General features: G+C 40.7%; 2 protein-coding genes across 3 annotated transcripts; both read right to left on the minus strand.

Moving 5' to 3' along the window:
• Positions 1-43: 43 nt before the first annotated feature.
• On the minus strand, positions 44-5,320 carry LOC9629269 (isoleucine--tRNA ligase, cytoplasmic). Of its 2 annotated transcripts, none has more exons than XM_024661239.1 (27): positions 4,601-5,320; positions 4,485-4,550; positions 4,289-4,432; positions 4,069-4,229; positions 3,844-4,009; positions 3,676-3,789; positions 3,510-3,607; positions 3,380-3,458; positions 3,171-3,329; positions 3,037-3,120; positions 2,851-2,984; positions 2,636-2,795; positions 2,502-2,585; positions 2,238-2,450; positions 2,056-2,181; positions 1,865-2,002; positions 1,711-1,814; positions 1,603-1,666; positions 1,465-1,553; positions 1,269-1,410; positions 1,150-1,213; positions 1,031-1,098; positions 857-973; positions 729-794; positions 563-677; positions 425-516; positions 44-375 (listed from the first exon to the last, which is right to left on the minus strand). In XM_024661239.1, exons 1-27 carry the CDS (start codon positions 5,273-5,275, stop codon positions 289-291), a joined length of 3,609 nt encoding a protein of 1,202 aa, XP_024517007.1. In that variant the 5' UTR covers positions 5,276-5,320; the 3' UTR covers positions 44-288. The 2 variants fall into 2 exon arrangements, with proteins under 2 accessions (XP_024517007.1, XP_024517008.1); XM_024661240.1 differs by having other exon boundaries at positions 563-674; positions 4,601-5,319.
• Positions 5,321-5,463: 143 nt separating this feature from the next.
• Positions 5,464-6,528, minus strand: LOC9629270 (expansin-A11). The gene is made up of 3 exons (XM_002987424.2): positions 6,355-6,528; positions 5,988-6,291; positions 5,464-5,910 (listed from the first exon to the last, which is right to left on the minus strand). The coding sequence occupies exons 1-3, from the start codon at positions 6,491-6,493 to the stop codon at positions 5,607-5,609; spliced, it is 747 nt and encodes a 248-aa protein (XP_002987470.1). The 5' UTR covers positions 6,494-6,528; the 3' UTR covers positions 5,464-5,606.
• Positions 6,529-12,990: the final 6,462 nt, after the last annotated feature.

Here is a 12,990-nt window from a genome sequence, read left to right on the forward strand (position 1 = left end):
TTTTGAGTTTGTGTGGCGGGAATAATTCGTGGAGATTGCAGGCTATCCAAAACCAGCCAATGGGAGGCCAGCACTAGATTATTGGATGAATCATTTTTTTCTAACACAAATTCAAGGATAGAAAAATTTTCGATCGATCGTTTTTTCTTCCATTTCACTGTCAAGCTTTTCGAACCGATCGATGTTTAGAGCCTGCAAAGCTCCAAAATATCATGGAGAAGACAAAATAGGAGCTACTCAAAATTGTGAGCTTCCGCCAAAACTTTCGTGCTAAATTCGACGCTTACGCTAGGAAGATAAACTCTCGCTGACGGAGAGGTGGAAGTGCTTGCCTCGAATCACATCGTATTCCTGCCCGTCGAATCGGACTTGGAGCTGCAGTAACCAGTGACTGATAAGTTCGCATGGTTTGGAAATCTATTACCTTGCTTTTATTGGCTTGAAGCTCTGCCTTGAGACGAGTCATGTCCCTGGACAACAGCACAGCTTTTACGTTCTCGACGAGCTCAGGATTGTCTGCAAAGAAAAGAAATGAGAAGCCCTATAAGCGTGCATCAGTTACCGGAACAAAGTTTCATCAGAGCGGTGTCATCGAATGCCAATCTTGTAGTGCAAATGACAAGCTTGAAATCGACATCAGATACACCAGAAAATTCTTCCTCGGCTATGACAACCTGCTTAGAACTCGTTAGCTTATGTTCAAGTAAGCACCACAAGAATTTGCTTACTGGTTTCGACGGCAGTTGCTCAAAGAATAGCAGAGGAAAGCCCAGTGACTCCTGAATGTAGGAGGCCTGCAATACCGATTTGTTCCCGCAATTGACTTCAAGAATGTGGTAAGAATGAAGCAACAAACCTGAGATTTAACCACTCCACTTAGTGCCGAATCGGCTGCCATCTTGATAAAAACTTCCACCGCATCAGTCGGCTCCAGTTTTGCTTTCTTTCGCAATTTTTGGATGCGGTTCACAACCTTGCGAAAACATACAATTAAGATATAGAATTTTATGAAAGCGTGCAATTATTATACCTCTCGAGCAATTCCCTCCTCGTTGAGGGTATCATCACCACGGAGATCCAGAATGACGACAACATCGCCTGCAGTAAAAGGAAGATCAGAGACAAGCACCAGCCTACTGGAATACGTACCATCTCCACCAGCATCGATATCCTCCTTAGCAATACCATCAGGAAATTTGAAGTCCCTGACTATCTGCACCGCAGAAACGATAGCTCTAGTAGGCAACGATGCTTCAGATCAACTTTACCTTCAAATCTCCAGTCACAAGAGTCTGACCGGCCAATACAGCTTCTCCGCGCTTTTCAAATTCGAGAATGTCATCCTGGCTCAAATCTTTTACTGCCGCCGTGATTTCGCCCATGGCTTTTCCAACCCTTTTGCCAAGAGCACTACAAGAGCGTACACGGCTTCAAGCATCCAGTTCAAACGAATCAACAACAAACCTGAAATTTGGAATTGCTCGCAAGCACGCATACTTGAAAGGATCATCGCAAGGCTCAAGCTCCTTCACGTTCATTTCCTCGCGCACATACTGCAAGATAAGTTTTAGCATCTAGCACAGAAAGAAATACACCACGTACTTCACCCAGCTTCTCTGTCAAGTCCTCAAGGAACTCCCTATCCGGATGCACAATGATCATTTTCCTGGATTCCGGTGTCAGGCGTACAATGTTAAAGTGGTAGATTACCTGAGAGGGGCCTTCAGAGGTAGCTTGTGTTTCTCGCGTATATTGCGAGCAAGCTCAATAACTGTCATCATACGGGATACACTTTGTTCAATGCGCTCATCAGTCTAAAGGATAAGCATAAGCATCATCCAAGTTAAAGTACCACAGATCTGACCTGGCCTTGAACTTGCGGAAAATCACAGTAGTGAATGCTCTCGCTGGAAACTTCAAGAACTCTTTTCAGATTTTGGTACAAGACTTCAGTAAAAAAAGGAGTAAATGGAGCCATAGCTCTGCATGTTGTCAAAAGAACCTGGACAGCTCGAAGTCATTGACCCGATACAACATAGAGAAAAGAGCACTTACACTGTACAGCGTTGACAATGCGACACGACAGTCATGGTCTCCAGTACGTCCTTTCAACCTCTTGCGATTAAAACGAACGTAAATGTTTGTAAGATTATCAATAAACTTGAGCAGATAAGGAACCACCTGTTTACAAATAAGAAAATATTAAGTTAACTCCATATATATAAAAATTTACTTACGGTGTATAGTCGATAGGCTCCCATCTCCTCCCTGACGAATTTCACAAGACTTTGAGTAGAAGAATTTATCCACCGATCCAGCACATTTGTCGATCCATCCAGTTTACTTTCATCAAGTGGAATAAAAGCATCAAAACCCTCCACTTGCAGTCTTAAGGCGTTTTGAACAAGGAAACGATATGCGTTGTACCAAGGAAGGAAAACATCTCTCACCTGAAAAATACACGTTTGTTCTTGATGATAGAATCGAAACGATTATCTTACCACAGCATGCACCCCCTCCTTTCGGAATTTAAGAGGCTCTGCACGAACTACCGGCGAGTTTATGAGATACAATCGAAGAGCATCCTGAAACATTACGACTGATAAACCCACACGTACGTTGAAGTAACACTTACTGCTCCATAGTCGTGTACAACGTCCATGGGAGGTGGATAGTTTTTCAACTTTTTACTCATCTTCTTTCCGTCTTCAGCAAGAACAAGGCCATTGCAAATTAGATTTCTGAAGGCAGGCTTGTCAAACAAAGCAGTCGACAAGACCATTAAGGTGTAAAACCTGCAAAAAGAAGCAATAATAAGAGATCGGAAGCATATTGTGTATCGACTTGTACCATCCACGAGTTTGATCAAGGCCTTCAGCGACAAAATGACCAGGAAAGTTCTTATCGAAAAGCTCGCGATTTTCGAAAGGATAATGAATATAAGCGTAAGGCATTGAGCCACTTTCAAACCAGCAGTCAAAAACCTATAAAAGAAGAAAGAAAATAAAACATTACACAACAGATGGAACTACTCACATCGTCAACTCGGTGCAAAACACCACGGCCAGTTTTAGAAGGAATCGTTATATCATCAATAAAATGCCGATGAATATCAGTTGCCTGCTTTGAGAAAAATAAAGCAGAGTAAAAGAAAGATGAAACGGGTATACCTTATGACCGGATAGTTCCTCCAATTCCTTTCTGGAACCTACCACCACCAATTCCTCGCCATCGCTGCTAGCCCAAATTGGCAAAGGTGTTCCCCAGAACCTACTCCTGCTGACCGCCCAATCTCTAGCATTCTCAAGCCAATTATGAAAACGTTTTTCCTGAAAAGCCAAGGTCAGTAAAAGTTATAAAATCCTAAGGAACTTCTTACTTTCACAAAATCTGGAACCCAGTACGTTTCAGCAGTATTTTGCAGCAATCGGTCTCTGAGCTCCTCGACCTTCACAAACCTGGAAAATAAAACTCCTTACTTCCGCCACAAATCTATATACGAACTTTACCAGCTTGGAACAGCTTTGTAAATCAGCGGTGTCTCTGATCGCCAGCAAAAAGGATAAGAGTGCCTTATACTTCCCGAATTTACGAGCCTTCCCATCGCCTACTCAGCATTAGCAGCATTAGCAGCATTGGAAATTTACAGTGAAAGCACAAGGCAAACATTTTTACCTTGATCATGGCAATGATGTCCTTGTCAGCAGATTTTACATGACATCCACTAAAATGCGTCACTTTGTCGGTGAAGTTGCCATTCAAATCGACGGGATCTGGCAAGTCGCCCCCCTGAAAACGTAAGAACGTGAGTATAAAACCAGGATCTAAATCGAAGTCGCAGACCTTGGCTATAATACCAGCCTCCATGCAGACACGGTAATCGTCCTCTCCAAAAGCGGGAGCACAGTGCACGACGCCTGTGCCACTGCTTGCAGTTACGTAGTCATCTGCAACCACACGGAATGCAGTATCTGACAGCTCCAAAAAATAGTTAAACAAAGGTTTGTATCTGCATGAAGATTGTGTTCAAGAAACGAGTAAAACTGGGAGAAAAAAAAAAAGGCATACCGTTTTCCAACTAACGCCGATCCTGGGAATTTGCTCAGAATCTCATAATCGCTTTGACTTTCTTTCTTGCTACCCTTATCCGCTTTAACTTTCACGGTGGGCAGAGAAGAAAGCAGTGGCTCGGCCACTATATAGACAGCCGAGGTTGATTTGCTTCTCACCTGGAAAAGCAAGACAAAGAGAATCTAGAACAAGTCAATAACATATAGTCTGGGCTTACTTTGACGTAGTTTAAGCTTGCATTCACGCAAAGTGCGATGTTACTGGGAAGCGTCCAGGGAGTCGTCGTCCAGGCAACCAAAGCGGCATTCTCGCTATCATCCAGGAGAGGGAACGCCACCATGATCGCTGGATCGTCAACTTCCTACCGTGCACCACTAAGTTAGTGACGATCTTAGAAACTTCACTCGACGAACCTTATAGTTTTGGTTTGCTTCAAAGTTTGATAGCGGGGTCGTGCACGCTGTGCTGTATGGCATCACCTACAAAAGAAATATTAACAACAGAGCAAAGAAAGAGAAATAGTTCTCACCTTGAAGCCACGATAAACAAGGCCTTTCTCAAACAATTGCTTGAACACCCACCAGACTGACTCCATGAACTCCGGATCCATCGTCTTATAGTCCTTCTCGAAATCAATCCATCGTCCCATTCTCACCACCGTCTTCTCCCATTCCCTGCTATATCTCATCACGATGCTCCGGCACTGCTCGTTATACTCGGCAATTCCCATCCCCTGGATCACATCCTCCCTCCGCTTGATCCCAAGCAAACCATCCACTTCGTGCTCCACAGGCAAACCGTGGCAATCCCATCCAAACCTCCTCGTGACGTGAAATCCCACAGCGCTCTGGTACCTGGTAACGATGTCCTTGATCGTCCCGGCGAGGATGTGGCCGTAATGCGGCAATCCCGTCGCGAAAGGAGGCCCATCGTAGAACACATACTCCGGCCGCCCCTCGCTGCGCTTGAGCTGCGTCTGGAACGCATCGAGCTTGCTCCACAGCTGCAAAATCTCCTCCTCCTTCTTGGGAAACGAGAAATCCTTGCCCTCCGGCACGGACTCCATCGCGCCGCGCGACGGTGACGACGCAGCCGAGCTAAGAACCCTAATTAAAACCCTAGAAATTCCTCGCGCTTGCTTGGGGGGATTGTAGCGCCCTGTGTAGTGGTAGATTGATGGCACTGTGATGTGGAGGACGATCATAGCTAGCGATCTTTGGCAAGGCTCCCTCTTCTTCTTCTTCCAGCCAGCGTTGCTAGCGCTCTCTAGCCCACATTGATAGATAAAAATCCCTGCATTTTTTTCCTTCCATGGAATGGCTATCCATTTATCGATCTAAGTTTTCACTCACTAGCTCCTTCTTCCATGATTGAGAGATAGACACGTCCAGCTCTAGCTCTCTCCAGAGATCATAGATTTTCCTTATAGAATGGCCATAGGAGCGGGCACAAATCACACCTCTGCTCCAACTTTCCTCGATCGATCGAAAGTTTTGGTTTTTCCGATCGATCGATCGATCCGGGGGCTCTAGAATCTAGAACTGGCCGCCGCTAAAGGTCTGTCCAAACTGCCAGTAGTCTGGAGCGACATCGTAGGCCGTGATCTTGTTTCCATCGCTGGTGGTGACCTCGAAGGACAAGCTCTGGCCAGTGAGATCCCCGCCATCTTGCCAGTTTTGGCCCCAGTTCCTCGTCATCGGCCGCCACCCGGTCTTGGATCCCTTGATCGACACCGCGCTCACGTCCCCGGTGCCGCCAACGTTCTCGATGAGCACCAGATTGAAGTAGACGTGACCATTGATCGTGAATCGAAGGCCTCCATCGCGCTTGCAGCTCACTCTGGAAGAAATCGAGACAAGTCAGTGACAAATTCGAGAGAGATCTCGCAAGAATCATGGAGAGGATGGATTGACTACCTCCGGTATTGGATTGGGACGTGACCATTGAGAATCACGGCGATGAGAGCGAATGCCGGCTGCGCGAGATCAAAGTGTTGCTTGGGAGAATCACACCATCCTCCATTGCTTCCTTGCGGGCACAGATTCGTGGCAGTGACAACAATGGAAGGATTCCCGGCGAGGCAGCCAGAGTCGCCCCAAGAACACCTCACTTCGAAGCAAGCTCCGCAAACGTGACCATCGTTAAACAGTGGGGCGCTCAAAGCAGTGGTGAGAACTCCATAGCCAGCGCTCAGCTGGTTTCCATAGCCACACGCGCCATCTATCACGGAAGTAAAAAACGAGAGATCAAAATCATTGGAACCTACTGTTCGTAAGAACTTACTGTTTGTTCCTGATGCATCACTTCCTCCGTAGTAAGTTGCGTGAGCTCCGTCGGTCCATCCTTCATCGCCACGGATTTGGCGAGCTCCAAGGAAGAAAATGGAGAGAAGAAGGCCAGTGGCCCGGGAAAAAATTTCCATGACCGCTGATCACTAGTTTTGAAACAAATAAACGGAAGAAGTGTTCTTCTGTTGGAGCTTCTCCAATCTGGTATCAGTTATTTATACTCGGGAACAAGATCGCAACTTCCTTGGCCTCAAAGTTACGGACCATATTTCGAGAAAAAAAAGAAAAATCAAATGAGCCGCAGTTTGACACAAGCCGTTTGGAACATGCCGGGTTCCGAGCTGAAAACTGACGACTTTTCGTCAGATTCCCAGATTTTCAGATTATTTATTTAGTTATTTCGAGAAAAAACGAATAGCTACAGTATTTGACAAGATAAAGCGCCAAAATAAAATTGAAAAAAAGAATTTCCTGAGCAACTTTTAGCGGAGTTCGGGATGAATGCTACTGTGTTGCTGCTGGGAAGCACAAAACGTCCGTGAAGCACTTCCACTGCAGCAGCCTTTTCAGACTGAGGAACAGGAGAGAGAAAAGTTGGTACACTTGAAATCATCCCCTCAACCGACGTGAAAGCATGCCTGCGAGGCAGAGCTTGCTCCTGCTCCCTGACACAGTTTTTGTCGCAACCAACATCCAACGAGACGAGGGAACAACTATTTGCCACTTTCAACAGGTCCTCTTAACCAACGGGGGTTGAAACTTTATCACTTTGAAAAGTTCTGTGGGGTTTGTCCCGGAATCGCATGTGGAAGGGTGGGGTCCTTGCTTGTTCCTTTCTTCATTGGTAAACATCGCCATGGCTTTTTAAGCAAGTGGATTTTGCGGTGATTCTTGTTGTCTAGCATGTGGTCAAGGGTCAGCGACCCCATTTACTAGTCAACCCGAGGCACAATTATTTGACTGGAAGTACTGACCACCATTGCACCTTAGCAATCACAGAAGAGCATTCTTTCCAGGCAGAAGGAAGTTTGGCTTATATATAGTTGAAATTAACCTCATTTGTGATCAAGGTTTAATGGTAATACTCTTACTTGTGCAAGAAGATCTCATGTACACTCTTGCTAAACAAGCAAGAATAAAATGCCACTGTCCCAAAGTTGATGGGTGAATTAGAGAATGAGTTAGAGCAACTCCAATATATGAGCAGACCATAACTTGATTATAGGGCGAGAAGCTGGATGGTGTCTTTTATAAGGTGGTTCACCCTTTGCAACAACCAGCTATAGGTCCATTTTTAAATTTTCAAATCTGCCAAAAAGCAGAACTTAATACTCATTAACTCTAGCTCTATCAGTGAAAAGCTGGATGGCATGTTTTATAGGGTGATAATCAACCTTCATGACAGTCAACTCTAGATCCATTCCAAAAGCCTCTCCCAAATTTTAAAATATGAAATAGTCATTCACTTCAACTCCAAATATTGAGGACCCTTATAGAGATTTCATGAAAACTTATTGATTTAACTTTAGGTTAGCTTTAAATCATTAACTCTGTGGTGCGGAAAATCACAGTAGTGAATGCTCTTGCTGGAAACTTCAAGAACTTTTGGTACAAGACTTCAGTAAAAAAAAGAGTAAATGGAGCCATAACACTGCATGTTGTCAAAAGAACCTGGACAGCTCGAAGTCATTGACCCGATACAACATAGAGAAAAGAGCACTTACACTGTACAGCGTTGACAATGCGACACAACAGTCATGGTCTCCAGTACGTCCTTTCAACCTCTTGCGATTGAAACGAACGTAAATGTTTGTAAAATTATCAATAAACTTGAGAAGATAAGGAACCACCTGTTTTAAATAGGTGAACTCCATATATACAAAATTTTACTTACGGTGTATAGTCCCCTGATGAATTCACAAGACTTTGAGTAGAAGAATTTATCCACCAATCCAGCGCGTTGTACCACGGAAGGAAAACATCTCTCACCTGAAAAATACACGTTTGTTCTTGATGATAGAAACGAAACCATTATCTTACCACAGCATGCACCCCTCCTTACGGAATTTAAGAGGCTCTGAACTAACTACTGGCGAGTTTATGAGATACAATCGAGAAACATTACAACTGATAAACGCTCACGTATTAAAGTAACACTTACTGCTCCATAGTCGTGTATAACGTCCATGGGAGGTGGATAGTTTTTCAACTATTTACTCATCTTCTTTCCGCTTCAGCAAGAACAAGGCCATTGCAATAAATATATTCTGAGGGCAGGCTTGTCAAACAAAGCAGTCAACAAGACCATTAAGGTGTAAAACCTGCAAAAAGAAGCAATAATAAGCGATCGGAAGCATATTGTGTAGCGACTTGTACCATCCACGAGTTTGATCAAGGCCTTTAGCAACAAAATGACCAGGAAAGTTTTTATCGAAAAGCTCGCAATTTTCGAAAGGATAATGCGTATAAGCGTAAGGCATTGAACCGCTTTCAAACCAGCAGTCAAAAACCTATAAAAGAAGAAAGAAAATAAAACATTCCACAACAGATTGAACTACTCACATCGTCAACTCGGTGCAAAACACCATAGCCAGTTTTAGAAGGAATAGTTATATCATTAATAAAATGCCAATGAATATCAGTTGCCTTCTTTGAGAAAAATAATGCAGAGCAAAAAAAAGATGAAATAAGCATACCTTATGACCGGATAGTTCCTCCAATTCCTTTCTGGAACCTACCACCATCAATTCCTCACCATCACTGCTAGCCCAAATTGGTAAAGGTGTTCCCCAATCTCTAGCATTCTCAAGCCAATTATGAAAACGTTTTTCCTGAAAAGCCAAGGACAGTAAAAGTTATACAATCCTAAGGAACTTACTTTCACAAAATCTGGAACCCAGTACGTTTCAGCAGTATTTTGCAGCAATCGGTCTCAGAGCTCCTCAACCTTCACAAACCTGGAAAATAAAACTCCTTACTTACGCCACAAATTTATATACGAAGTTACCAGCTTGGAACAGCTTTGTAGAGAAACTATTCACCACTTTCAACATAGTCCTCTTAACCAACGGGGGTTGAAACTGTCACTTTGAAAGTTCTGTGGGGTTTGTCACGGAATCGGAATCGCATGTGGTAGGGTGGGTCCTTGCTTGTTCCATTCCTTTAGTGGTAAAACATCTCCATGGCTTTTTAAGTAGGTGGATTTTGCGGTGATTCTTGTTGTCTAGAAAATTACAGTTCTCAAATATTCACTTCTCTTTTTATGAAAGAAGATGGAATATTGGTGTCACCGATCCCATTTACTAGTCAACCCTAGGGATGCGAAGTACTGACCACCATTGCACTTTAAGAAGAGAGTTTGGCTTTTATTAGTCAATCTAACAGTTGACTTTGTAATCAAGGTTTAATGGTAATATTCTTACTTTCATATAGCATGTACACTCTTGCTAAACAAGCAAGAATAGGCCAATCCAAAGCTAATGGATGCATTAGAGATCTAGTTAGAGCAACTCTAATCTTTGCGCAGACCATAACTTAATTACAAGGTGAGAAGTTGGATGGAATCTTTTATAGGACCCTTGCAAGAATTATCTCTAGATCAAAACTAAATACTAAATACTCATGTCATTGACTCCAATTCCATCAGGGTGAAAAGCTGGATGAGGGTGTTCACAAGGGTGTTCACTATAGTCAGCTCTAGATCCATTCCAAAAGTCTCTCCCAAAATTTAAAATTTAAAATAGACTCTAACTCCATCTTTGCTGCTTGCGGAATATTGAGGAGCCACCCCCACTCTTATAGAGATTTTATAAGAGAATACATAGAGCATTAACTAATTGATTTAAGCATGTAAATTTTATATTAGCTTTAAATCATTGAAGAAATAAAAGAAAAAAAGAAATTAAAAAAATTATTAATAAATAACTAAAGAGAACAATTTACCCATAAAGATTTAAATATAAAGGAAAAGGACCTAACAACAAAATGTGTTTTTGGGTTTTAATAGTATTGGGTTGGATAACCTCTTGGAAAGTCCAAATCCAAGAATTTACAATAGTAATAAAGAAATTAAAATGATAGAGAACTATGTGTATAAAAGTAGAAGTAAATAGATGTAATGAAATAAAAGTGAGAAGAATGAAAGAGATATAAGAAAATGAGGAGAAATCTCAAAATTACACATGCTTAATTTGATCTACTAACATATTTTACTTCCCAAAAAGCAAGAAGCTCTAGAAAGGAAGACCAAATTGAGTTAAATGGCTCATGATAAAGACAATATAACTATAATTATCAACATATCCAAATATGCATATCAAAACATTTAGGAAAAGATTCCAATTTGCATAAGTGGTTGCATTTAAATTATTATACCACTATAACTATTGTTAAATACCTAACATCCCTATGAATCCCAAGAAAAAATATTTAACTAAGTGTGAGAATTGATAATAAGAGCAAGACAAGCTTCACCATACATAGTGAATGTGACAATCAATTGAGCCTGATTATTCAATTATAACTATATATTATCAAGTAATTAAATCAATTGCTATTTTAGAATTAGAGAAAGGAGGATGAAAATACACTGCTCTGCCATAAAAATGAATAAAAAGAATTAAATTTAGATGATGAAAAAGTCAGATTTAATGCTTGGATTTGTGTTTTTTGTTTCCTCAAAAGACAATCAAAGCTACCTTGCACTGCCATATAGAATAATAACATTAACCCAAAACCTTAAATTATATATAGAAGTTGGATTGTATTCAATCTGATAACTCTCGAATCCCACTTTGTTAATATCATATATAGCATTTTACTGAACCTTACACCATAAAATTTAAAATATGGCAAACCATAATTGTTGTAAAGTAAAATAATTCTTTATGCCTGTTTAAGAAAGATATTTGCTATATAGGTTAGTGAAAGTTCTAAAAATGATCACTAAAGATCACTATCAATATTTTTATTTTAAAATGTTTTTCAAGTATACATAGTTGATTCCTTCTTAGAAAATAACTATTAATTATATAATTTATAGGTGTTATAATATGTTATAACTTGTGCTATTTTATATTACAGTAATTTAATATAAAGTCTGATAAAAAAAAACTTTTACAATTTATAGTCAAGATCAATGTCAGCTAAGTAAAAATTTAATATATTTTCAACTATAGAGTTTATAATTGGATAAATTTAAGAAAGAAGTACATATGATCAGATTGTTTTTTTTTAATTTGCTAATTAAAGTATTAGTTTTAGATTTGATGAAAACTCCAATTCCAACATGTAACTAACTTTTAAATGTTTCCAAAACTATTTTCAAGCTTTCAATTCAATTTAGAATAAAATAAAAGAGAATCTTCAACTATAAAACTTAGGTCTGTCTATACATAAATAAATATTAGAACAGATATTAGAATGACTATAAATTTTACAAACACAATAGCTAAATGCTATAGTAAGGAATGGAGAGTTTAATTATGATACTTTCAACAATTGTTTTGGCTTTACAAATGATTAATGTGGAATCAGTATGATATTTATATTTTTACAACTGATGTTCTCTTTTATCTAGGATTGTGGTGGATTAGGAATGTGCAAAAATCTTGATGCACTTGAAGCTGGGTAAATTAAAAATAGAAACACTAAATGGTTGTATTTCAAATGACGATAACAATCTTGTGGCTGCGAAAAATGGCAATTACCGTGATTCTTGTGGAAAGCCATCAGTTAATGGAACCGTTATAAGTGTAGAATGCACCAAAAAAGACGGGACTAAAAACACAGGAACAATTGATTTAAACCAAATTATGACAGCAAATAGTTATTCATTACGCTTTTGTGACTGCTAATTAATTTTAATTCTGGAGTTGAAACTGTTCATTAGAAATAAATAAAATTTTGCGTTGAATTTTAAAATTTAATAAAAACTGTTTAATACTGTAAGTTGTTATTAATTTATTAATCTGGACAGTACGAAAGTTCACACCAAAATAAGAAAGAAATGTTGGGTTGGCCATACGAGCACTACTGGGTAAGGGGCAAGTGGTCAAGGGTCAGAGAACCCATTTACTAAGGTTGCACAAGGAAGATTAAAAACGATGAATGGCTCAGATTTAATTTGAATTACCGCCAGGATTTAGGTTATAGGACGTCAAAAACCAGTACCGGTGACTTAAACCAGAAAATGCTCTCGTAAGCAAGTATAATGTGCATTGAAACCAGTTGCAAAATTGTTTGCTATCTGTGAACAGCGACTAGCGATTGTGTACAAGCATGCGTCAGATCGGTGACACCAACTGCTTGGCAATCTTTTGATCCGTGGTATCTGTGAAACGTTCTCGCAGAGTCATGGTTTCCTGCCAAAGACATGTTAGCAGCCACTTGTTACCATGAACTTCCGGGTATGAATCAGTTGCTGCGACTATGATCAACGCGAAGGGATGGATTAGGTCAGTTGGACTTCCTCCGATGGCTATCGTCCATCGCCTCATTCTCACCATTCCCAGCTATATACTCGGCAATTCCCATCCCTTGGATCCGTTTGATCCCAAGTATACTATCCAGTTCGTGCTCCACAGGCAAACCGTGGCAATCCCCACAGCGCTCTGGTACCTGGTAACGATGT

The sequence above is a fragment of the Selaginella moellendorffii genome, unplaced genomic scaffold, assembly GCF_000143415.4.
Source record: "Selaginella moellendorffii unplaced genomic scaffold, v1.0 SELMOscaffold_81, whole genome shotgun sequence".
NCBI lineage: Eukaryota > Viridiplantae > Streptophyta > Lycopodiopsida > Selaginellales > Selaginellaceae > Selaginella > Selaginella moellendorffii.